Source organism: Ochotona curzoniae, unplaced genomic scaffold (genome assembly GCF_017591425.1).
Source record: "Ochotona curzoniae isolate NIBS_2020 unplaced genomic scaffold, NIBS_Ocur_1.0 scaffold_2453, whole genome shotgun sequence".
NCBI classification, from domain to species: domain Eukaryota; kingdom Metazoa; phylum Chordata; class Mammalia; order Lagomorpha; family Ochotonidae; genus Ochotona; species Ochotona curzoniae.
In genome coordinates this window covers 31,980,435-32,005,975 of record NW_024467094.1, presented here as the reverse complement: position 1 = coordinate 32,005,975, position 25,541 = coordinate 31,980,435, and the positions used below count along the sequence as shown (strand labels likewise).

The window sequence follows — 25,541 nt, the reverse complement described above, 5'->3', positions numbered from 1 at the left end:
CTCTGTGTACGGTGGGGTGAATGTGTGCTCATAGGACAGAGCCAGGACTAGTGGGCTGGGCTGGGGCAGCTCTCCAGAGGGCAGGGACTTAGGGTTTCTGGCAGGGGAGGGCTGGGGCAGAGCCCAGGAACTGACCAATGGGACGAGTGTCCATGTTTGCCCCCTCCCCCACCTCCCGCAGGCATAAAAGGCACCAGGTGAGGGCCTCGCCACTTGTGTCCATCTCAGGCCACTGTCCCTTGCTGCCACCGCCGCCGCCTCCTTTTCCTCCTCGCCATGACTTCCTCCTACAGTTACCGCCAGACATCCGCCGCCTCAACCTTCGGGGGCCTGGGTGGCGGCTCCGTGCGTTATGGGGGTGGGAGCAGCTTTCGCGCCCCCAGCATCCACGGGGGCTCCGGCGGCCGTGGCGTGTCTGTGTCCTCGGCCCGTTTCGTGTCCTCGTCCTCTGGGGGCTACGGTGGTGGCTATGGGGTCGCACTGGCCGGGTCCGACGGGCTCCTCTCTGGCAACGAGAAGATCACCATGCAGAACCTCAACGACCGCTTGGCATCGTACCTGGAAAAGGTGCGCGCCCTGGAGCAGGCCAATGGCGAGCTGGAGGTGAAGATCCGCGACTGGTACCAGAAGCAGGGACCCGGACCCTCCCGCGACTACAGCCATTATTTTAAGACCATCGAGGATCTACGTGATAAGGTGGGTGGGAAGCGGCTGAGCAGGCCGATTTGCACCTGCTGCGGCGGCCGCGGAATCCCGGCCCGGCGGGCTGGGCTGGGCTGGGCTGGGCGCGACGCTAGCGTGGGTGGTGAGCGCCCGGCAACCTCCAGGAATTGAGCCCATTAGGGCTTGGGAGGGCTCCCAGGTTGGGGCAGAGTGAAGAGAGCTGGAGACCGGGGCAGGACCTGAGGGTAGGACCCTGGAGCAGGAAACGGAGGGCGGGGTGGTGGGAAGGGGCACTGGAGCTGGGCGGGCAGGTAAGTGGGCGGATCCCTGAGAGGCGGCGGGGCGAGACTGCAGGCTGGGGAGGCCCAACGGGCCGCAGGTATGTGAGGCCCGGGCCATGGGGTCCCGAGAGTGGCAGCCAATGGCACGCGGCATTCGGCTGCCTAGACGTCCAGGTCGGGGGTGGGGGGCGCGGCCAAAGCCCGCAGATGGGAGGTAGAGGAGCTTTGGCGTGAGAGGGCCGGTCTCCTTTCGACCTTCCCAGCTTCTGGGACCCCAGCATTCCTTCTTCTTCGGTCGATCTGATTTCCTGCTCCCTCAGGCTTGACCTCTACTACTGCCTTGGGCTCCGGGGCCAGCACACCTGGGGAGACGCAGGTGCAGGGGCTCCGGTGCTCTGGGCAGCGCGGGGGAAGGGCGAGGCATGATGGGGCAGCAGTTCCAAGCGGCAGTTCCGAGCGAGTGCTGAGCGGCGGGCGGCCCTGCGGGCTGGAGGAGGAAGGGGCGAAGGGAGAGTCACCAAGCGCGATTTGCACTGCTCTCTCGTGGTCATGAGTTGCGTCGCTGGTCTCCTAAGCATGAGATTGAGTCCCACAAGAATTACGCTGCTGTGGTTCTCACAATGCGTGCACGGAGGCAAGAGTTTCTAAAAGCAATTCCTCCTCTACTGTGGATAATCTTTGTTATTTCATTATTTAAAAAATTTTATTTATTTGAAATGAAGAGCAAGTGAGTGAGTCAGAGTTGTCTCATCCACTGGTTCACTTCCCCAAATGTCAGGGCTTGGATGGAGCTGAAAGCAGGACCCTCCATCCTGGTCTCTCTCATGGGTACCAGGAACCCAAGTAGCTGAGCTGTCACCTGCTGCGTCCTAGGGTGTGGGAAACTAAAATGGGTTGCAGAGCCTGGGCACCTCAAGTGATAACTTGACGGCTGGTGCCAAGGGTCAGCCTTTACCTTCCCAGTCCTATATTGTAGATGAATATTCTGGTCTGTTTCATTCCCAAAGCATACAAAATCATCCCTTGGTAGTCTGGCTCATGAACTGGAACCTGCTCTCTCAAAAACACTGCCCCCTTAGTCAGTGGTCAATCGAGGGGCCTCAGCTGTGGTGGGCAAGGGTGGAGCATCTTGGGGCTTAGTTCCCACCTCTGGTCTGGCAGTGGGGCTTCCAGAGGCTGCAAAGATGAAGCACTGAGCTTCTGGTGCAGAGTAGAGATGCAACAAGTGGGGTTCCCCCTGCAGGCAGACGTGGTTAGAGTGGGGTGTACTTCTCTCCATCCGGCTGCACTCTGTTCCCCTGTGTCTGGCTTATGCGCCCTCTTCAGGGCACTGAGGGCTTCACTGAGTGCAGGCAGGTCACCGAGGCTTCTGTCCTGGCCAATCTCCAGCCCTGCTTCCCCTGCAGCGTTTTCTTCAGCTCTGACTCCTGGCCATGGGCTGACTCCAAGGCCTCCCAGGGAGCAGGTCTTTGGGCAGCAGATGGGTGGCCGGGGCTCTGGTTTGTAGAGAGCATGGGCAGAGGAAGAAGGTGGGTGGGCAGCGGCAATGTGCTGCCCTGGTGCTGCCGGTGCCAGTTTCCCCCTCTCTGCCCTCCAGATTCACGGGGCCACCATTGAGAACTCCAAGATCGTCCTGCAGATCGACAATGCACGTCTGGCTGCGGATGACTTCCGCACCAAGTGAGTGACTACCCACCAGGCGCTGGCATGCCTGGGCCCTTCAGGGGTTTGGTACAGTGTGTGTGTGTGTGTGTGTGTGTGTGTGTGTGTGTATGTGTGTGTAGGGGGGTCTGGATTCTGTCCTTCCTTACCCCAGCTGGTCCAAAGCAACCCCTCCACCCTCTGCCAAAGTGGGTCTTCCGAGGTGCAGAGGTAATTCTGGTCTGATTTCAACTCTGTCCTCTCCCTTGGAAGATTCGAGACGGAACAGGCCCTGCGCCTGAGTGTGGAGGCCGACATCAACGGGCTACGCAGGGTGCTGGACGAGCTGACCCTGGCCAGGACCGACCTGGAGATGCAGATCGAAGGCCTGAAGGAGGAGCTGGCCTACCTGAAGAAGAACCACGAGGAGGTAGGCTACATGCTGTGCCTCTGTCCACCCTGCGTCAGCCTCCCAGGGTGGAGGATGCTTCTATGTCGTGTTCACTGGCTGCAGCCGTGCTTGCTGCACCTCCAGCATGTCCATGCGTATGGATTAGGGCTCGCTGGGTCTCGGCAGGGGTGATGGACTTCTGGTCTACACTCCCTGTGCTGCCTCTCTAAGGTCTACACTTGAACTCCACTCCCCTCCTCCTTGACCTGGGGCTTAAAGAGCGGAGGGTGTATGTGTGTGTGACTTGCCCCAAACCCAGCAGGCCCTGGGCCCTGACATGCTCAACTCTGCTGTCTTTCCAGGAAATCAGTGTCCTGAAGGGCCAGGTGGGTGGCCAGGTGAGCGTGGAGGTGGATTCGGCTCCAGGTGTCGACCTTGGCAAGATCCTGAGTGAGATGAGAAGCCAGTATGAGGTCATGGCTGAGAAGAACCGGAAGGATGCTGAGGCCTGGTTTGTCAGCCGGGTATGTAGTGGGAAGGAGGCATTCCTGGTGGGGTGGAAGGGAGAGAGAGAAGCTTGAGGTGCACCCCCTAAGGTCAGCCTCAGTGCTAACCCTGCCTCTCGTTTCAGACTGAGGAGCTGAACCAGGAGGTGGCTCTTAATACGGAACAGCTGAAGACGAGCAGATCGGAGGTCACTGACCTGCGGCGGACCCTGCAGGGTCTTGAGATCGAGCTGCAGTCGCAGCTTAGCATGGTATGTGGCTCCTGTTCCCCGGTGGGATCATATACCTGGAGCCCTGGCAATCTTGGGCAGCCTGGCTGGTGATGGCCGTGCCCAAGTGTTGCTGAGGCACCTCCTCCCATCCTCCCTGCAGAAAGCGGCCCTGGAAGGCACGCTGGCAGAGACGGAGGCCCGTTTCGGGGCGCAACTGGCACAGATCCAGGCATTAATCAGCAGCATTGAGGCGCAGCTGAGCGATGTGCGGGCCGACACGGAGCGGCAGAACCAGGAATACCAGCAGCTCATGGGCATCAAGTCACGGCTCGAGCAGGAGATTGCCACCTACCGCAGCCTGCTCGAGGGCCAGGACATCCACTAAAAGAACCTGCCCACCCCCAAGGTTATCTGAGCTGTCAAAGCTGGGCTGTTGGGCTCTGCCCTCCTGCAGGGAGAGCCCACTGGGTAGGGGTATGGGAGCGGAGGGACCCTTACACTGGGCACTTCCCCTGAGCTGCCAATAAAACTTTATGGCCCGAGAGAGGTGGGGGTTTGCGTTATTAATTCATCCTGCCCTCGTTTCTCCTTCTTTAGGTTTTATTTGAACCAAAGTTAGCGCTGCTTCTATTTCACAAATCTGGAATTCAGGGCCCCTAGAGCATAGGGGCTTCCTTGTGTGTCTAGATTGCTTTATATCTGGCCAAGGTGGGTTGGTTTCCAGAATGAGTTTTCTTTCTGCTACACTCCGTCTTGGATTGAAGCTTATGAAACCAGGGATTGAAAAACTGGGGTGTGTGTGTGCCATTTCACCAAAGCAGCCTGAGGAAGCGCTGTGAACTGTGTCTCACAGAGCAGGAAGCAGACACAGAGGGGTTGAGGAACTTGCTCAGGGTCACACGTCAAGTACTCAGGGGAATGCCTGGGCTAGAGCTGGCGTTTCCTGGTTCTTGGCTGGTGGTGTTGTCATCACTACCTCTGCTTGCGTGGTCTCCCAGCGCTGACAGCACTTGTGCCTCAGGGCAGGAGGGCTTGGCATCATGATCCCTTGAGGTGGGAACATGTTTGTCCCCTGAGTCCAAACTGGGACTGTGGGGTTAGGCATCTGCCTGGAGCCATGGGTTTGCGTGTGGGGGGGTAGGGTGAGACTGTTGAAGTATGTGCAAGTACAGACACATTCACCCCTTCTGGGGCATCCCTGCATAAACCGCTTACACCCACTAGTCTGTTCCTGGGCCAGGAGCCTGGAACGGGACCCAGTTGTGACCCAGACCTCCCATAAAGACCCCTGACATGGTTTGTCTGGAACAAAGTCCCAGCTTCCCTGGGGTGACTGTGCCTTGGATGGGTATGATCCCATCCCTGCCAAGAACCAAGCCAATTCGAGGTGAACAAGAGGTCATCCAGAAGGCCCTGGCCAGGAGGATCAGGGTCAGGTGAGTGACAGTGAGTATGTCCTGTGAAGGAGCGACAAGAGAAGGGACACCGATCCCTTTCCTGTCCCCACCCTGAGAAGGCCCCGTCACAGCTCCTGCCACCCTGCAGAAGGTGCTGCACCCTTAGTTTCCCCGTGGGGTTCCGGGATCTGGGTTCTGCCCTGTCCTTGCTCAGTTGGGGGCACAAGCACCTTCTGCCACCTCCTTCATCGTCCTGTCTGCAGCACACACACTGCACCCCATCTCAGGAAACTCCTCTTGGGGACTCTTGGAGCTGGAGATAGAAGCTCAGCCACACCCCTAGGCTGTGCTTGCCATGTCCGTGAAAGCCTTAATTGTCATTGCAAACCCTGCCTGGGGCTCCAGGGTCACCTGGAATGTGGCTGTGGGGTGGGGTCTGAGCCCACACGGGTGGGGTAGGCAACTGGGTCACAGGCTTGGGTGTCTGGCATGGAGCCTTTGTGCCTGGGGGTGGGTGGGGGACACTTCTCTGTCCCTGTCTGGGAGCTGGCGTCTGAGGAAGCTGGCTGGGAAGGGAGATGGCAGCTTGGTGATGGGAACTGCAATTCATCTCTGCTTGTCTCCATGGCTACTTCAGTGAGTAGGGCCCTTCTTATCCATTATTGTGGGCTTTTTCTCTAGGTGGGGCCAGGTGAGGATTATTTGCATTTTCCTGATTGGCAGACTGAGGCTAACAAGCAGCACACACGGAATACAAAGGAAAGGGGGGATTTGGAGGTTAGGTTGCCAGATGCCAGGGGGTGCCCATGTCCCTTGCACCTCCTTGGGGGAGCTGGGGAACTGGGAGGGTTCCAGCGTTTCTGGAGACACAGGCCCCATGTGCCATTCCATGTTCACTGTGGTCCTGGGACTGGGGGTTGGAGCCGATGGACCCATTGAAAATGAGGAGCTTGAGTGAGAGGCCATGGGACACCCAGAAGCAGAAACTGTCCCTGGTTCTTTCTATTGAGCTGCACAGCTCCGGCCCAGGGCAGGAGGGCCCAGCTCCAGGGGACTGTCTGGCCACAATGGGCAAAGGACAGAAACTGGCCCAGCCTCCTGGACGAGGCTGCCTGTGGTGGGACCCCAGGGTGCAGCCTGGGCTGGGGGCCAAACACAGCATCATTCTCTCTAAATTTTCCCACTTGGTGCCAACCAATGAGAAGGCCCCAGGGCCTTGCCCCAGCCCCAAGCCATTTGGACGGAAGCCAGGAATTTGCGACTGAAGCCATGAGGGAGCAGTTGCAGCTTTTCGCCCAGGGAAAGCCACAGGGGAGAATTTGAAGGTATGGGGTGGGAAGGAGAGACGAGTCAGGGTGCAGGGGAAACTGGCTGGAGTCCAGGCTGGTTGTACCTCGGGGTGATGGGCAAGTAACCGTTCCCGTGGTAATTGCTGGGGCCATGGTGTCTACAGAGGTTTTAATGGGCTCTGGCTGATGTGGGTTCGATTATTTTTCTTCTGGAGGAAAAGACAATATCCTTTTACCCCGAGACAATACTGCACTGTCTGGGGCCAGTGCTTGCTTGGGGCCTGGCTGGCCCCACCCAGGCTTGCAATTCTCTCTCTCCACCCCAGCTCAGAGGTAGGAATGTGGGGTCAGAGGCTCTGAGACCTTGTTCTTGCTGTGCTGCCTTACACACATTGCTTCACCTCTCTGGGTCCCAGTTTTATTCCTTCTTGTGATGAGAGGGGATGGCAGGTGCAAGAGTGCTTTGTGCACAGTGCAGAATGTGGTGGAAGGAAACGATCCTGTTCTTAGGGCTAGGCTGAGAACATCTCACATAGCCCAATAGGAGCTGGTGGTAGAGTGGTGATACTGCTCAGCCCCGGAGCACACTGAGGTCCACAGGGCAGGTGCTGATGCTCAAGATCAAATTCCCTCCCAGGGAGAGTGCTTGGGCATCTCAGGGCTGGATATGCAACCCAGCACTCAGGTCCTCAGAGGATAGGATGAGGCAGCCCAGGGGAGTGACTCACTACAGCCAGGGTGTCCCAAGTGGTGTTGAGAAGGGCAGGATTTGGACCCAGGTCTGAGGGACTCAGAGCCCTGTCCACTGCACTACCCTGCAGCCTTGGGCCAGGAACCCTACTTTGAATTCTCCCCGTCTTTTCTTGCTCACTTTCTAGTTTTGGACTTTATTTAAGTCCAGGAGCCAGGGCCAGAGGCTGAGCCATAGATCCCAGTGGCATTGCCCATGGGTGTCAGGTGGCCTTGAGTTGGAGCATATAGGAGGGAGTTCTGCCAAGTGTGTACCCCCCTCTCTGATCGCAGTCCCCTTCTTTGGCTGGTGAAGCCTTGATCTTCACCATCTCTGGCCCCCCAACATGTCCCTGTGTCTTTTCTCCTTGGCAATGAATGTTTAGGCAGCTCAGGCCTTCCCTGGGCCCACAGTGCCCAACAGGACAAACAGGGGTTAATCTGTCCCTGCTAGGCAGCGACTTGTCTCTCCTGGAGAAGGCAGGGGCTTCCTGAAACTTGCCCCAGCCTTATCTGCAGAACTTTGCCCCAACCTGTCCCGGGAGCAAGCAGAAGTTCAGGGACATGAGCAGTTGGCAGGTGGCAGCACTATCCATCAGCCCCTGTCAGTCCACAGCCTGCTGGGCTTTTGCAAGTGTGCCAAGTCCATGGGCTAGAAGCTGAGGTTAACTGGAGAAGCAGGAGGGGGGGGTCCTGAGGTTGGAGGGAGGGAAGGAGAAGGACGAGAACAGTCTGGTAGCACTAAGGAAAGGACAGATGCTGCTGTTCTCTCTGGCTGCCACGGTTGGCTTAAGTCCCCCTCTCCTGCCATCCCTGGAGCCTACAGCTCAAGCCCCAGCCAGGCAGGCTCATACACAAAGACTGTTAGCACAGAGCCACGTTTGGAAAGTAGAGTTCCTGGCTGAGAGTGGGGCAGCTGACTTTGTGGGAGCAGGGGTCTGTAGGGCAGCAGATGGTGGCGGCCAGGGTCTGCACATGCCAAATGTCCTTGGGACAGGCAAAATTCACCAAGGGATTTCAAGACGGCTCCAAGACTCTGCTGCCTGTTGCTCTCTCTCTTTTCTCCTGGAATGGAGAGATGGACCCGTAATTCAAGTGTTAAAATCATGGCCTGGGGCAAAACACCATTAATTCTGAATCATCTCTTTTGTTGCATTAAAAAAAAAAAAAACAAAACCAACCTGTGAGGAGCCACGTGGAGGTGTGCAGACAGCTGTGTTTGTTGGGAAGGCAGAGGAGCTGGCTCGGTTCCGGGTGGGAGGAGACGAGGCCCCGCAACACCCTCTGAGGGGTATATAATGAGCCCCCGGCTGCAGCCACGGAAGCTACGCTCTGGTCCCAGCCCAGCCTGCATCTGCTACTGGTGTCTCCACTGTGTTGGCTGAGACCTTGTCGGCTCCAGCTGCCTGGCCATGGCTACCACGTTTCTGCAAACCTCTTCCTCCACCTTTGGGGGAGGCTCTACCCGAGGGGGCTCTCTCCGAGCTGGAGGAGGTGGCTTTGGTGGGGGGAGCATCTATGGGGGAGGTGGGAGTCGCAGTATCTCTGCTTCCTCTGCTAGGTTTGTTTCCTCGGGTTCAGGAGGGGGCTATGGGGGTGGCATGAACTGTGGCTTTGGTGGAGGAGGGGCCGGAGGTGGTTTTGGTGGGGGGTTTGGAGGTGGCTTCGGTGATTTTGGTGGTAGTGATGGTGGCCTCCTCTCTGGCAATGAGAAGATCACTATGCAGAACCTCAACGATCGCCTGGCCTCCTACCTGGACAAGGTGCGCGCTCTGGAGGAGGCCAACACTGACCTGGAGGTGAAGATCCGTGATTGGTACCAGAAGCAGAGCCCGAGCAGCCCAGAGCGTGACTATAGCCCCTACTACAAGACCATTGAGGAACTGCGGGACAAGGTGAGTCCTTGGGTGCCAATGAGAGAGGAGCAGGCGTCTGGTGCCCTGCATGTGTCTACTGATGTGCAGAAATCCTTTCCTGGCCAGCTGATGACTGCCTGATGTGCAACCTCAGCCAACTTGTGATGCACCTGCTTTTCAAGTGCAAATGCTGGTGTACGTCTCATGGAGGCCATGTGGGCGGGCTCTTGGGAGCCTGATTAGATCTAGTCTGGTTAGATGGGGGCAGTTACAGTCAGCAACTCGCCCTCCCCACCCCATACACCTCGCAGGAATCTGTATAAAGCATTCCTTTGCCTCCTTGGCACTTTGGTGTTGGAGTATAGCCTCAGGAGTCCGAAGCGCCAGAACCTCGTGCTTATCCACTGTCAGGACACAGGGGACCTGGGATCTCATTCCAGGTTCTGCCACCCTCTTCCTCACTGACACTGGTTTCCATATCTCCAAAATGCCTTTTTTTTTTTTCCCTCTTAGCTCCCTTCTAAGTGTCCACAGCTTCATTAGGGGGTGCAGGAGGCAGTGACCAGGAGCTGTGCTCAGAGAGGCTAGTTCAGGATGAGTCTGGGAGAATGCTGGAGTTGGAGCTGTCCACAGCGGGCCCCAGGCCATGATCTGGAGCCAGGGAGGGCAACACTTCAGGGGTCCCATGAGGGTAGCATGGGGCAGACCAAGTGATGGGCACTTAAGCTGAGGCTGGATCCAGTGCCAGAGGCTCCACAGGCTTCCCTTGAGCTCGGTGAGCGAGTGAGGGAGGTGGTGGAAGAGCAGCGATGCAGCAGAGGGGCTGGGGGGTGGTGTTCTTGAAATTCAGCAGCTTTTGATCTCCTGCAGATCCTGGCGGCCACCATCGACAACTCCCGGGTCATTCTGGAGATTGACAACGCCAGGCTGGCAGCTGACGACTTCAGGCTCAAGTGTGCACCTGTCCTGTCCTCCCCTGTCGCCTGCCCTTGCTGTATCAGCCCCTTTGCTGGGCTTTCCTCTTCATCTGACTCAGCTGTCCGGATGCCTCACCTGGGCAATCTCTCCCTAGGTATGAGAATGAGCTGGCCCTACGCCAGAGCGTGGAGGCCGACATCAACGGGTTGCGCAGGGTGCTGGATGAGCTGACCTTGGCTAGGACTGACCTAGAAATGCAGATCGAAGGCCTGAATGAAGAGCTGGCCTACCTGAAGAAGAACCATGAGGAGGTGGGAGCCGGGCAAGGACTGGGGGTTGGGACCATTGCTGCTTCCTTCCTCACAGCCATCAGAGGGCTCAGTGGTGCAGGGGTCCCTGTGTCCTCTGGCACTTGGGGACCCCAGACTCTCAGCTCTCTCTTCTGCCCTCTTCCAACCTGCAGGAGATGAAGGAGTTTGGCAGCCAGCTGGCTGGTCAGGTGAATGTGGAGATGGACGCAGCCCCCGGCGTGGACCTGAGCCGCATGCTGGCAGAGATGCGGGAGCAGTATGAAGCCATGGCGGAGAAGAACCGGCGGGACGCTGAGGCCTGGTTCTTCACCAAGGTGGGCCTGACCTGCTGCCCCTCCAACCCCAGCTTGGCCCCTCAGCACCTTGGAGGAAGCCCCTGGGGCTCACTTTGTGTGTGTGTGTGTGTGTGTGCGTGTGTGTGTGTGTGACTCACAGACAGAGGAGCTGAACAAAGAGGTGGCTTCCAACACGGAGATGATTCAGAGCAGCAAGACGGAGATCACCGACCTGAGACGCACCATGCAGGGGCTGGAGATCGAGCTGCAGTCCCAGCTCAGCATGGTAGGCCCTCGTCCGGCCACCGACTCCCTGCCTCCCACCTGGCCCCAGGTCTTCTGTTGCCTAATGTGTCTGTTGGATATGTGTACCCCACCCTTGCAGAAAGCTGGACTGGAGAACTCACTGGCGGAGGTTGAGTGCCGTTATGCCACACAGCTGCAGCAGATCCAGGGGCTCATCAGCAGTCTGGAGGCGCAGCTGAGCGAGCTGCGCTGTGAGATGGAGCAGCAGAACCAGGAGTACAACAGGCTGCTGGACATCAAGTCAAGGCTGGAGCAGGAGATTGCCACCTACCGCAGCCTGCTTGAGGGCCAGGATGCCAAGTAGGATGTGATCACAGGATCAGGAGGGAGGATGGGGCTGTGGGGCCATTTTAAGGGGATAGAGCAGGGGTCCCCAAGACCTCCTTGCATGGTCCGAGGCATGTGTGGAGGGGGTCTGGACTTTGCACCGATCTATGAGCATGGCATTAGGCAGGTCATCTTACCTCTGTACATCGTATTTCTTAGCTAAATGGTAACACTTGGGTTGGTGCACCTTCCATTGTCTGCATGAAAACTCTTAGACTGCTAAAGATCAGGAGCTCTCTTCTCGGGTAGTCAGGATGTCCCAGCCCCTAGAGGTGTCGGGTGTGTGTGGAGGGAGAGGTTGGGAGGGGAGGGACTGTATATAAGGCTCCCTCAGGCACCCCGAGCCCTCTTCGCCACTGACCTCGGTTCCTTCTCTCTTTTAGGATGGCTAATGTGGGCATCCGAGAAGGTAAGAAGGCTTGACTGCCCCTGTAGGGGCAGGGAGGGAGCAGAAGCAAAGCCTGCACCCCGCAGGGTGGGGACACTCACCAGCTTACCCCTTACTGCCCTCCACTGTTCTGGAACCCTCTGTTGGCTCCCATGGGACTGGGATTTGTTGAGACTTCCAAGGCGGTGGATTGGTCCAGGGCTGGCTCCTTGAGTCTCCTTGTCATGCACTCGTAGCTGAGAGGCCCATGATCATGCCTCACCCATGAGCTGCTCAAATCTCTGACCTGTGGCTCAGTGCTGGGCACGCACTTGCCTTGGCTGCCGCTGGTTCCCTGACGAGTGATTCATTCAGCACCTGACCTCCTGGCTTCAGGCCACTCTTGGGTGGTGGTGCTGTCCAGTTCTCCCAGCCACCTTGGGGAGAGGAATGGGAGGCTCCCCTACTCTGACACCTGCCCTTATTCCCCCCCTTAGTCTCTCTGGGCGGTGGTGGCAGTGGCGGTGGTGGCGGCAGCGGCAGCAGCAGTGGTTTCCGTGTTCATATTGAGGAGTCTGTGAATGGCAAGGTGGTTTCTTCCCGCAAGAGAGAAATCTGAGTGCTCAGGCTGCGTGGAGTCCAGGCTGCGTGGAGTCCAGTCCTGCCCCCAAGAGCACGCTCCCAGCTTGAAGTTTTACACGCCTCCCCCGTCCGGGTTCTACCTTTTAGGGCCAGGACCTGCAGGAAGCAACTGTCCTGGGTCAACGAGCTGCTTTGCATGGTGTCCTCTCCTACAATAAAGAATCGCTGTTCCTCTTCTAATGTCTCTGGGTAGAATGTACAGTTTTTCTTGCTGGGGTTCAGACTGGTCTCTCTGAGGAGGTCGGGGTCCACCTGTTGTCATCTTACTCCAACATGGCCTTTTCCCTCCATGATTATGATTCATGCCTTGGGGGGGTGCCTGGGGCGCAGGTGCCTGGGACAAGCCCAGTTCCCATCAGGGGACCTTGCTCTTCTGGTTGACCCCAAGGGGTGTGTAGGAGCCTGGAACAGGGAGCTTCCTGGGAATGGCATCTCTGCAGGGCTCCATCCACCTTGCTGACCAAGTGGCCAGTGACGTCCATTGTGCAGAATCTCCTCTGTGTCGCACCCATCAGGATCGATAATCTCTTGCTTAGAGGGGAGGACAATGTGGGCACAGAGATGAACGGCTTGCCCGTGGCCTTAATGATGGGCAGCAGCTCTACTGCTGAATGGCTCAACAACCTGAGTCTGCTCTGAACCAACTCTGGGATCCCCCTCTTTGCTCTGGCACCCACCTCATGTGCTGTTTGAAGCCCCCTTTCTTTTTTAGTTGAGTACTCCTGACCTCCCATCCCTAGCCCTTCCCTCATCCCAGCTGTCTTTCCAAGAAGTTCTTTAAAATGCCTGGAGGGGAGGACACCAGTTCCAGGAAGCCTTCCTTGATTTTCCTTAAGTCCAATAAACATCATCTTCTGTTGCCCCTTCTGAGCCACATCCTGTGCCTCCCATGCCCTCCCTGGGGTCTCCCCTGGGGCCTGTTACAGTAATGCCTGCCCTGTACACTTGACTTGTTGCCTTGAATCCTCATAGCTCTGGACTCCACAGCCTAGAGCAGAGGGCAGGAAACAGGAGGCTGAAAACTCCAGGTGCCCCAGTTGGGTTGGCTCGGGTCTGAGAGTGAAACCTGGGCAGGAAGAGGCAGACCTGGTTTCTTGGTCCCGCTGGGAAGAGCAGGCTGGAGGTGCCCCATGAACCCTATCTCCTGTGGGAAGAATCGAGCCCTCCCTGAGAATCTCCATGTGTCTCACCAGGCAGAGCCCCCTCCCCACCAACCCTGGCTGGAGAGAAGGGGGCTGCCTATTTTTGCTGAGGCTTTAACAGAGAACAGCCTGGGGCTGCGGGAAGAGGTGTAGCTGATGGGCTGTCTGCAACTTGCCAGGCCCAGACAGGCATCCTGACGGCCTCTCCCTAACCCTGTGCGGGGCAGGCGGCAGTGTCAGATTCCAGAGAGGACACAGAGGCCTAGCAGGTTCAGTTACAGGCCCGGAGATGGTGGAACGAGGTCTGGAACCTGTCTCCCTGGTCCCTGACCCTTGCTTTGCTCTGGGCACCAGGAGATGACAAGCTGCAATACCTGTCCTAGGAAAATGTGTGAATCCGAAACTCAGTTCTTGTAAACAATTTTCTTAAAAAAATTTTTTTTAAAAAAAGGATTTATTTATTTTTATTCAAAAGGCAGATTTATAGAGGACACACACACACACACACACATACACACCCCACAGAATCCTTCATCCACTGATTTAACCTTGCTTTTCTAGTCTATAAGGAGGCAGCCGGGACTAGAACTGGTGCCCATAAGGGATGCCAGTACTGCAAGGTGGAGGATTAACCTGCTAAGTCACTGTGCTGGCCCCTAAACAATTTTTAGAGTCTGTTTGGTTTCATTTATTTAGAAGGCAGAAGAAAGTGAGAGAGGGAAAGAAGTCTTCTTTCTGTTGGTTCACTCTCCAAATGTCTACAACAGCCAGCCTGAGCTGGGCCAGGCTAAAGCTGGGAGCAGAAATTCCATCTGAGTTTCCCACATGGGTAACAGGGACCTGAGTCCTTAAGTTGCCACCAGCTGCCTGCCAGGCTGCCCATCAGCAGGAGGCTGGGATGGTGGGAGGACACAGAATTTAAACTTCAGGCACTGCCATGTGGAATATAGCCCCGGGTGGCACCATGGCTGCTGGGTCCCACGCCTGACCCTGCAACCTGTTTCTCCACCTCCTTGGACAGTCTGGTCAGCCTCTGGACAGCCAGGGCCACCAGCAGGAACGTCTTCACCTCTGACCTGAGCCTTTCTTGCTGTGGTGTAATTTCACCCAGGGTACCTAGGATCAGCTACAGCCGGCAACAGTCGGGCTCCAGCTGGAGGCGGCAGCAGGGACTGTTGACCTGGTTGCGGCTCGTGTCTTCCGGGCGCTGGGCCCCATTGAGAGGTCTCAGACCTTCTGAGCAGCTCACAGAGGGTGTTTCGGCCTCTACGTGGGCAGCAGTACCAGTCTCTGTTGACGATGAGGATGGGTGAGGTGGGCTCAGCTGTGGGCACACCCCAGCTGCCAAGTGGGAGAAGCCGCCTCTGTCCCTTGGGAGTGCCTGCTCATCTGTGGTCCTTGGTGGGGACCATCAGAGGTGTCCTTGGAACTGGCCCAGCTCTGTCCCGCGACAGACCCTGCAGTCAGTTGCTCACACCTAGGGGCTTTTCATGCCTTGCCGAGCCTTTAAGTAGTCTCTGGGCAGTGGCACGCCTCACTCCTGCCCGGGCTGGACCCAGGCAGCAGCTGATCCCCTCTGCCCCACCTCCCTGTCCCCGCAGAGAGAGGGCGGTTTTGGGACTGGAGATTAGGGCCTTGGGTGTGTCCTCTGTTCAGGCTGGGCTTCCCAGAGCAGGCATGGGGCAAGCCTGCCCCTGTGTCCCTAAAGACTGTGGCAATACCTTCTCCTTTGGGTCTTAGTTTTGCCAACTGTCAACTGAAGATTCTGGCTGGAAATATGATTTGTGGACATAAATTCCAGGACAGCAGGAACCCCGGTCCATCTGTGCCCTGCCGAATTCTCAGCCTGGGTGCTGCATGAACCCTTGCTGAACTAATACATGAACCTGCTTCTCTCTTGCTTGTCCCTGCCTTCAACATAGCTCTGGACATCCACTGGTGTTTTGGGTGTGTGCCTGTTTGGGGGCCACCTGTTCCTCCATGGGCAGTCGGGACACTGGGGGCGCTGGCAGGGTTGCTGCTAAGGTTTGGAGCTGGAGGACACTCGGGGGACACCCCTTCTGTTGGCCATTCCCTCTCATCCAACACGAGCAGACAAAAAATCCCCCGACTCTCAGATGTCTGCTAGGGGTGTCCCTCTGCCAGAAGCAGTTTTTGGAGATGCATTAAGACGCAGATCCTGTCCTTAGGGAACTTGAAAGGGAGTGAGCGAAAACAATAGCCATGCCACCTGCTGATATTTATCTGGTTGCTATGGATACTATGCTGGCTGCTGGGAGCAGAGAGGGAAGGGAGGGAGCAAAGGGTTGGCACAGTATGGTGGGGTGTGTGTGGGTACTCAGAGGACTCCTGGGCGGGTGACTTAACAACTCCGCTTGTCAAAGGGAGGTATCGGTAACCTTCTGCCTGCTGAGTTTCATGTTTCAGGTATCGCAGAAGCCCCGCATGTGAACCCCTCGGCTGTCCATTTCCGGGGGTGGCCACCAAGGCAGGGCAAGATTGAGTGGCTTCCCCATGGTTGCACAGCACTTAATTGCTGGCAGGTGGAAGACGACAGTTAAGATCCAGCCTACCCTAAGCCTTGGCTTGGTCGTGCAGCTGGTGAGAGAGGGAAGGGAGATCTGGGAACCCGGGAGAGGCAAACACGTGTGGCATGGAGTCCCAAAATACTTCCAGCAGTGCACTGCTGAGCAGGCTTCTTGAGGGATGGGGAGCTTCCCAGGGGGTCTGGGTCTAGTGCCTGGCAAGGGTCTGCCTGAAAAATCTCAGGACCCTTTGGCATGTGAATCAGTCATCCTGGGACCTTGGACCTGGGTCCCTCTGGGTCGAGAGAAACAGAGAGATCGAAGCAAGGAATTTGAACTTAGAAACTGGGGCATGGGCTCTGGTCTCAGCCTTGCCCTTGAACCACCTGACTCTCCTCTTTGAGATTTAGGTCATAGAATGGAAAAGAACTTATTAGCTTCAATGTCCAGTCCCCACAGGGCTGGTGGTGGAGCCCGGAACCTGTGCTTTTTCATCTGGTTCTGGCTGCCATGGGCCTCAGTTTCCCCACCTGCGACATGAAGGGGTGGCCCAAGGAAGCTCTACACAGTGCTGCGCTCAGTGCCCCCCTGCATGGGCTGGGGAGCATCCCCTGCCCTGAGCTCAGATGGGGGATACACCCAGTCCATTAGCAGCACAGCCCTCGCCACTGCCGGACCACCCATCAGGCTGGTGTGAGATGACAGGGGGGCCTGGAACATCAAAGGCAATGGGCTGTGTACTTGACCACTCTGGGCCTCGTCTGTTCATCTGAACCAAGGTGTGCGAGGTTGTAGACCGAAAATAGATGATGCCCACAGAGCACTGAACATTTTCCACCATGGACGTCAGTTACTCTCGGTATCTGTCAGCACAGAGCGGCTGCTCCTTTTCCCCTGTTCTCATAGTCAATGTAGAGCAGCACGTGGGACTTCCAACCTGGGTGTGTTCCTCCACACCAGCTGGGTGTCCTCGAGCCAAGTCAGTGGGGACCCATGGGTCAAAGAAAGGCTCAGCCTCATAAAACTGCCCCTCCCTCCAAGGCCAATAGCAGTGAATCGCCCACAGCTTCTGTCCACCAAAGCCACATACTGTGGCTTCCTGTGTGTGTCGCCTTCTTGGGATTTGGTGATTTGATGGAGTGATGTGCAGTACTGCAAACAAAACAAAGTAAAAGAACAAACCCAGTAGAGTCATTATTTTTGGCTTATTGCGAAGTGCATCCTAACGCAAGTGAACAGCCGGGTAAAGAGAGATGCAGGACAAGCTTCAGGAGTGTCTTGGTGGTGGTACCTCTGCCTTCTGGGAGCTGGGGCACGAAGGTCACCTCAGAGCACTACAGTCCTAGGATTCGTGTGGAAACTTTACAAAGAGGTGTGATGAATTATCACCTCTGGCACCTCCCCAGAGAGTGGTGCTGTAGCTGAAAATCTTGCTGGCTTGCACCCAGAGATTCCCCAAGACCTTAAGGATGTTCCTGTCACTGTCAAGTTCCCAGCAGTCAGGCATTTTGGGGGCTGAAACTGGGGCTGCAAGCCGACCTTGAACCCAGGGTGCACCCAGCTCCCTTATTACTCAGGAGAGTTTTTGTGGGCCCAAACTCAGGACGACTGCCGTTGGTGGTGTGATTTTTTTTTTTTTGAAAGCCACCACATCCCAGCGTGGCAGCGTGGATGTGGCTGACCAGTTGGGTTCTTGGCTGAGCTGCCAGACACCATCAGGTGGTGCAGAGAGAGCCAGAGATCAGTGGTATCCTTGGCAATGAGTTGTCCTCCCCAGATCTCAGCTGCCTTGTCTTGCGAGGCTCCTGAAACTTGCCCCAACAGCTCTGGGACTGAGTGGCAGCAAGTATGGGGCCTGCAGGGGGCATTGTGCCTTGATGTGGGACTGGTGTGGGGGCCACCCCAGAAAACTCAGGGCAAGCCAGCCATGCCCCAGCCTGGCACTGTTCTGCCTCTCTGGGGATCCACGAGTCCTGGGGTTCACCGTGAGTGTGGGGCAGGACCTGAGAGGGCCTGGTGGCTGGTGGCTGGCGGGGGGTCCATATGCCTTGACCCTGCCAGGGGAGGTAGGTCGTGGACATTCTGGGTGACTTTGGAGGATCCACCCCATTATTCCTCTGCGAGGCGTTGGCCTGAACCCGCCCGTCAGCCCTGGGAGGATTGGGGCATGGTCACCCCAGGCTTGGCAGGTTTCCTTAATCCCCTTCTTGTCAGTTTTGATCCTCCACGAGAGTGCGGGAGCTCCTGTTTGGGCTGAATCATGCATTTTTTTTCAGAGAGGCAGCTGAGCCATCAGCTTAGAGCAGCAGGGCCGGCAAGGGTCAGAGGTCAGCTGCAATGCGGGCCACACAGCAGGGCTTGGGCAGCAAAGCACGCCTGGCTCTCCCCAGGTGCTGCTGCCCACTGGGGGAAGCACAGGCTGCTTCCCCAGTCAACAAAGGGCCCCAAAGCCCTGACTCAGGTCTTGCTTAATCAGCGCACAGGGTTCTAGGATCATTGTGAGCTTGTACCACCTGCTCCACCTCCCCTGGCTTGGTCCAGCCAGGCTCTGGTGACAGCCATGCATGGCCAGAACAGGTCTCTGGAGGTTGTCCACAGTCCCTGGCCCTGGCCCTCTATTGCAGGCCCCAGGACACAGCCTCCTGCGTGACCTCTTTGTCACTTACTCACAAGCTGGGACTCGTGTCTCATGGCAGGATCCTATTCATGCAGCACCTATGCTTCCTGCTGGACCTGGCTGTGTCCCTGGGACAGTCAGTGCAATGGATTCATTGTTTTTGAAGTCATTTATTTGATTTAAAAGGAAAAAGAAAGAGAGAGAGAGAGATTCCATTCACTGGTTCACTTCCCAAATAATCACAAAATCCAGGGCTAGGTAAAGCAGAAGCCAGGAGCCTCTGTTCTGGTCTCCCATGTAGACGGTAGTGGCCCAAGTACTTGGGCCATCTTCGGCTGCTTTCTTAGGTGCATTAATAGGGAGCTGGATTGGAAGTAGAGCAGCTGGGACTTGAACTGGTGCTCTCAAATAGGATGCTGGTATCACAAGCAGTGGCTAAGCCCACTGCACCCTAATGCTAGTCCCTACCATGGAGCAATAAACCCACAGATCTGGCAGATTGGGAGCTTCTCCACTAGGCTCTGTTGACCTCTTAGACCTGCTGATTCTTTGTAATGGGGGCTGTCCTGTGTGTTGCAGGGAGTTGGGCAGCATCCCTGCTTGCCATCCCCTGCATCCCAGCAGCATCTCCACCTATGGCCATCATGTCTCAAACCACTGCCCAGTGTCCCCTGGGGAGCATAGTGGCCCCAGCCATGGTAATGGAAGTTGGACCAGCAGTGGCATCAGGGGTGTGGGAGTAGCTGAGAAAGGGTACCAGGAGATGGGAGTGGGTGAAGTGCTGAGTGGTGGTTACACTGGACACCTGGGAGCTGCACATGTCACTGCACGAACACATGGCTGGAAGACAAGCCTCCATATCTAACACAACCAGGTATGGATTTCAGTTCTGACTCTGTTATAAAATCTCTGCTCAAATGGCTCAGCAAGGCATGAAGTACCAAACTTGACCCAGGGCTGCTGGCAGCAAGGGCTCTGAGAATGTCAGCTGTTGGGATGTGCAGAATCCATGCTCTTGAGGTCCTTTGTCAGATCTTCCATCCATTGGTTCACTCTCCAAGAAGCTGTAATGGTCAGAGCTGAGCTGAACCAAAACCAGGAGTCAGGAGCCTCCTCTGAGTCTCTCATGTGGGTGCAGGGTTCCAAGGCTTTGTGCTGTCATCTATTGCTTTCCCAGGACACAAGCAGGGAGCTGGATGAGAAATGAAGCAGCAGGGACATGAATTGGTGCCGATATGGGATTCCAGAGTGCCTGCAGGTGGAGGATTAACCTGTTGAATTACTGTGCTGGCTCCAGTCACTGTGACTTCTTTCTGACGGCCTTGCAGCCCTTTCTTTCTCAGCCTAAACACCCATCAAGGAAACTGACTGTGCAGGACCACCAGGGTTTGCCTGCAGAGTTGGTGCTGATGCTGGGGGTATATCAAGTGCTAAGAAGGAGGCAGGATATTCTGGGTAGAAGTTTTAAGAGACAGGAAGAGGACAGGCTGAGGGTCATGGTGGCCTCATAGGGCCCAGGGTCAGTGGCAGCTGCCCTTTCCCTGGAGGTTTGCTGGCAGTTCTTGGCAGTTCAGTTCTTGTTCTAGAACTGGGTGGGACCAAGAGCCTGTGGAGTGAGCTCCTGACATGGAGAGGTGAACCAGAATTCATTGACAAAAGGGGAGTCTTAAGCAGTACACTGTTCCTTCTGAATCATCTCTTTTGTTAAGGATTAGAAAAAAAGCCACCCCCAAAAGGCTCAACCCACCCTGCAGAGCAGAGGCAACTGGGCTTGTGGGAAATGCAGGGAAGTTGGCACTAAGTCAGAGGGTGGGGAAGGGAGGAGAGAGGATGGCCAGCCCCTCTGCAGGTGTATAAAAGGCGTCCGAACTGCAGCAGAGCCATCGTCCTCGGCCCAGGCCAAGCCCAGCTCCTGCTTGCACTTGCTCCCTCACTTGCTTGCACCATGAGCTGTCGCCTGCAGAGCTCCTCCACCAGCTACGGTGGTGGTTTTGGGGGTGGCTCTTGCCAGCTGGGGGGAGGCCGCAGTGTCTCCACCTGTTCTACCCGCTTTGTGTCGGGAGGCTCAGCTGGTGGCTATGGAGGTGGTGCAAGCTTCGGCTTTGGTTCTGGGGCTGGTAGTGGCTTCGGAGGTGGCTTTGGAGGTGGTTTCGGAGGTGGCTTCGGTGGTGGCTTTGGTGACTTCGGCGGTGCTGACGGTGGCCTCCTCTCTGGCAATGAGAAGATCACCATGCAAAACCTCAACGATCGCCTGGCTTCCTACCTGGACAAGGTGCGCGCTCTGGAGGAGGCCAATGCTGACTTGGAGGTGAAGATCCGCGACTGGTACCAGAGGCAGAGCCCGAGCAGCCCGGAGCGTGACTACAGCCCCTACTACAAGACCATTGAGGAGCTGCGGGACAAGGTGAGCCCTGGGGTGTGGAGTAGGGTTCTTCAGGGCAGCGCAGAGCCCTGAGGGTGAGCAGGTGTCTGAGGAGTCGCAGTCCTTTTGCAGCAGAGGCGTCTAGCTCCAGCTCCCCATGTGCATGCTTCCTCTTTTATTGTATTGTTGTTCTTACTCAGGTCACTTTTAAAAATTGCATGTCAAATTGCTAAGCTGTTAGTGAGTTGATCTCTGTAACCCTAACCTGCTGAGTTATTTGGAAGTGTTGATAGCTGCAAAAGCCAGCCTGGGTGACTAAAATCAACAGAGAGAGGCATGTTCATTCATTGTTCTGAGACTATGAGCTTGCTGTGTAGGGCCCAACAGAAACCTGCTTCTTAGGTTGGAGTAAATGAACACAGTCAAGTGGGAGGCTCAGAGGTGTGGGCAGAACTGAGCCTGGATGCCCTCCGTGAGGCCTGTCCATCACGCTGCAACACCTGCTTGTTAGAACAGACACTGAGGCTGGCTTAGAAGGCAGGGTCTGGGGCAAAGTGGCTCTGGCTCTACTTTCTCAGCCCCCAGCTCAGCCTAGGTTACCTGCTTCTGTATAGATCCTGGCAGCTACCATTGACAACAACCGGATCATCCTGGAGATTGACAACGCCAGGCTGGCGGCTGATGACTTCAGGCTCAAGTGAGTGCCCCTGCCTGCTGGACCCAGCCGTCTCTTGTTTTTGACATATGTGTGTCATAATCATGACATAGGGCTGCTCAGGCCCAAAGTCTTGTGGGGAGCAGCAGAGAATGCTACAGGGATGACCTATCACTTTCTTTCTTTCTTTTTAAAAAATGTTGTTTAAAATTACTCCAGGTATGAGAATGAGCTGACCCTGCGCCAGAGCGTGGAGGCCGACATCAACGGGCTACGCAGGGTGCTGGACGAGCTGACCCTGACCAAGACCGACCTGGAGATGCAGATCGAGAGCCTGAAAGAAGAGCTGGCTTACATGAAGAAGAACCATGAGGATGTGAGTGGGGGTGACTGGCAGAGCCGTAGAACCTTCTGGGAGAAAGGGGAGCCAGATTTGGCTGTCTACTTGGGGGGGGCGGGGCTGGAAGCACTTTGCAGAACATTGTCAACATTGAAAGTCAAGGAGAGGGAGGAACCCTGCACGCAGCTTCCTTTCCCATCCCTACAGGAGATGAAGGAGTTCAGCAACCAGGTGGTGGGCCAGGTCAACGTGGAGATGGACGCCACCCCAGGTATCGATCTGACCCGTGTGCTGGCTGAGATGAGGGAGCAGTACGAGGCCTTGGCAGAGAAGAACCGACGGGACGCGGAGGAATGGTTCAACAGCAAGGTGGTAGCTGGGGAAGTGCAGGTGGGACACAGCCTCTTGCTCAGGAGGTGCCTAAGGGGCCTCCTCCATCATGGTCCTCCTGTCTGAATTTCAGAGTGCTGAGCTCAACAAGGAGGTGTCGTCCAGCACTGCCATGATTCAGACCAGCAAGACAGAGATCACTGAACTCAGGCGCACGCTGCAGGGTCTGGAGATCGAGCTGCAGTCTCAGCTGAGCACGGTACCCTTTGCTGCCTACTTACAACCTGCTGCTGTCTATGGGGCAGCCTCTAGCATGAGCGCCTCGTCACTTCATCCCTGTCACCCTTCTCCCCGATCCTGCAGAAAGCCGGGCTGGAGAACACAGTGGCAGAGACGGAGTGCCGCTACGCCCTGCAGCTGCAGCAGATCCAGGGGCTCATCAGCAGCATTGAGTCTCAGCTGAGCGAGCTGCGCAGTGAGATGGAGTGCCAGAACCAGGAATACAAGATGCTCCTGGACATCAAGACACGTCTGGAGCAGGAGATCGCCACCTACCGCAGCCTGCTTGAGGGCCAGGATGCCAGGTAGGTCCCTGGCCGCCTGCCTCTCCCCGCGGCTTGGCTCAGCTCAGCGGGGTCCCTCTGCCTCGGCTAACCTCATCCTGGAAGCAGAGCCAGGGCCACAGCTTTCCTTTTGTCTGGAGTCAGGCACTAGCACCTTGAAGCTCTCTAACCCAGGTCTCCAAATGCGGCTGGCAAGAATAGGGACCCTGGGGAGGAAGGACACCTAAGATGGGAAGAAGGTTGCCTTGGATTCAGACCAGCTATTCCAAGCTATGAGGAGGGGGACTTTGTGCAGAGATCACCTCATCTTTGTGGGTTCAGGGGAGGCTGGGCAGTCCAGAAGGAGGACAATGCCTCTGGCAAGTGAATGTCCTGACTCTTGGGACCCATTGAGGCCTCACAGATAGACAGACCTGGTGTGCACCTGGTACAACGGCCCCTTGAGCTTGGGACACAGCGAAAGAAAATAACTTCCCATGGTGCCCCGGTGACTGCACTCAGACAGGTAGGCACCTGCCCTTGCTTATCCTCTGCTCATGGTCGCTTCTCTCCTCTCTCCAAGGATGACCGGCACAGCCTCCTCCTCCTCCTCTGCAAGCCGTCGCGTCTCAGACACCACCCGCCGCTCCTAGACCATTGGTCCAGTTGGCATCCTCTCCCCCTTCTTCAGCAGCTGAAGGAGGAGCAAGCAGGTGGCTGCCTGTGGGAGGGGCCCACAGCACCTGTCCCTGACTTCCCCCTAGGCCAGCCCCTTGTACTCTTCTCTCTATTGGAGTCCTCATCCCCTGACCCAGCTACTCTGTGATTTCACAACCTCTCTACAAAAAAGAAAAGAAAATTCAATAAACTTTCCTTCTTGTTTGCAAATGTACTTTGGATGTCGGCTTGGTTTCTGAGGGTCCTCCCTAAGGTTTTGTTTTCAGGCTAATGGGAGTGGGAGCAGGGAGTGGGGTGCAGTCAGGCTGAGCAGCTGACCAACAGACAAACCCAGGTGGCTTATCATGTGAAGACAGGAGACATGGGTCCTTCCAGCACACAAAGGACACACACAGTTCCTGGATGGTGGCCCTTGGCAAACATGGAACATTTTAGATGGTGCAGGGGCAAGTGAATCAAATCTACAGCCCCGGGGGGCATCCAATAGCAGAGGCAGCAGTGGGGTCTGGGATAGAATGGGGAATTGGGGAAAAGGTAAGGCTGGCCAGCTGAGGGGTAAGTTGGGGAGAAGGAGGCCCAGGAGGGGATACCCCAGTTCTACTTCCTATAGTAATCACCCTCTCCCAGACTTGATGACTTCAGCTTGGCCTGTTATCCCCACCCACCACATGGTTCTGCCTCCAAACATGCAGGCTCCAAACTCCTGGATGGGAACCCTCCTCCTCCAAGCCCGCTTCTCCTCCCCTTGCTCTCTGCACCCCAGGGCACCTGTCCCAGAGCTGCGGCAACTCTTATTCTGCTCCCTGCTTGCATGCTGATGTGTCCTCTTTCCTCTTTCCTTTCTCCTTGGCTCACCCCAGGCATACCCATGGCTGCAGTTGCTCGTGTTTACCCATGATCCCCTAGACCTAGGCCTTTCTCGCTAGGTGTGGGAGATCGTGTGTCCACAGCTCTGCTGTTTTCTTGTCCCCATACTGGGAGACCTGGAAACTCAAGCCAGACGCCCAGAAGTTATCCTGGCCTCTTCTCTCTCATTCACCCCCTTTCCGATTCATCCTGAAGATGTCATTTTAGCCATCACGCCCTCCATGGTCCTGGCTCCCTCTTTGCTGGCCTCCCTGCCTCCAGCCTGCCTTTTCTTATTCCCTATGCTCTACAGCCCTGCCTAACGGGTGCTGGAAATGAGTTTCTATCTCCAAGCTCCGAGATGTTCCACAAGCTCCCCAATGGCCATGGAGAAAAGGGCAATGGAGACTCTGTACCAGCTGATGGGGCTGCCTTGGTCTCTTCTTGCCTCCTTTCAGCTCTGACTCCTACATGGGCTTCCCCAGCTCACCCTGAGTTGCCATCCCCCTGGGCTGCCCCAGTAGCAGCTATGGGGTTCAGCGACTCAGTCTGACTCTTATCTTTCCACATCCCCACCTTTGTCTTCTTGAGGACTCCCAGATTTCTATTCAAAAGACACTGCTTTGTCCGTAGCACTCAGTTGGTGTGGGGTACACTGGGAATGCTCATGTGGGTACCCATCTGCCTGTCTTGGGAAGGGTCTTCCTCCACATGGGCCAAGCAAATGCTTCTTGACGGGGTCTCCTTGGGGCTCAGAAAGAAGGTGTGTGTAAGGACTGGGGATGTGTCTGATGTCTGTCACAGGGTGTGGGCGAGGGAGAAGGTGGGCTCTGGTGGTCCTGCCAACCTCCCTGGCCACTGTTCCCATCTTTACAGCAGCTTCTCCATGCAGATGGTTTACCCACATGGGGGAACAGGAGAGTGGGACTCAGCATCCCTAGCTCAGCTCACCACACCAGAGGAAGGGGGTCTGCCCTGCCACAGATCGCCCCCCAACCCAATACAGCATAAGGTAGAGCCTGGTCCAAGTTCACATGTCAGGAGCTGGGCTGGCAATGTCGGAGAAAAACAGGATGTCCATATACTTGCCCTACTCCCAAATCTTATGACCTTTTGTCTTAACCTGTGCGACTCTGCTGAGTGTTCCCCTGGGAGCCTGGCCTTGCTGTGGTTCCTGGAGCAAAAGGAACTTGACGAGTTCATGGACTCTTCCTGGGGCCTGGATGAGGTGGCTGCAGCTATCCATCCCTAGTCCCTGTTAGCTGCAGGTGTTTTCTGCTTCTCCCCAGGATCTGCTGCCCCGTGCTGATGGTCGCCACAGCCATGGTCGGGTTGCACGACGGAAAGCTCACAGGCTGTGCAGCCACAGGGAGCAGGTGGTGCATACCAGCTG

General features: G+C 56.4%; 2 protein-coding genes across 3 annotated transcripts; both read left to right on the top strand.

The window, feature by feature from the left end:
* The first annotated feature begins 229 nt into the window (after positions 1-229).
* LOC121169662 (keratin, type I cytoskeletal 19) lies at positions 230-12,265 on the top strand. Of its 2 annotated transcripts, XM_041000245.1 has the most exons (9): positions 230-488; positions 8,671-9,004; positions 9,836-9,918; positions 10,038-10,194; positions 10,347-10,508; positions 10,630-10,755; positions 10,855-11,075; positions 11,486-11,511; positions 11,967-12,265. In XM_041000245.1, the coding sequence occupies exons 1-9, from the start codon at positions 277-279 to the stop codon at positions 12,086-12,088; spliced, it is 1,443 nt and encodes a 480-aa protein (XP_040856179.1). In that variant the 5' UTR covers positions 230-276; the 3' UTR covers positions 12,089-12,265. The 2 variants fall into 2 exon arrangements, with proteins under 2 accessions (XP_040856179.1, XP_040856180.1); XM_041000246.1 differs by lacking the exons at positions 8,671-9,004; positions 9,836-9,918; positions 10,038-10,194; ... (3 more) ...; positions 11,486-11,511; positions 11,967-12,265 and adding exons at positions 2,542-2,624; positions 2,859-3,015; positions 3,339-3,500; positions 3,608-3,733; positions 3,855-4,300 and having other exon boundaries at positions 230-696.
* Positions 12,266-20,299: 8,034 nt separating this feature from the next.
* On the top strand, positions 20,300-23,516 carry LOC121169665 (keratin, type I cytoskeletal 13). The gene is made up of 7 exons (XM_041000256.1): positions 20,300-20,799; positions 21,372-21,454; positions 21,632-21,788; positions 21,960-22,121; positions 22,216-22,341; positions 22,446-22,666; positions 23,208-23,516. The coding sequence occupies exons 1-7, from the start codon at positions 20,341-20,343 to the stop codon at positions 23,275-23,277; spliced, it is 1,278 nt and encodes a 425-aa protein (XP_040856190.1). The 5' UTR covers positions 20,300-20,340; the 3' UTR covers positions 23,278-23,516.
* Positions 23,517-25,541: the final 2,025 nt, after the last annotated feature.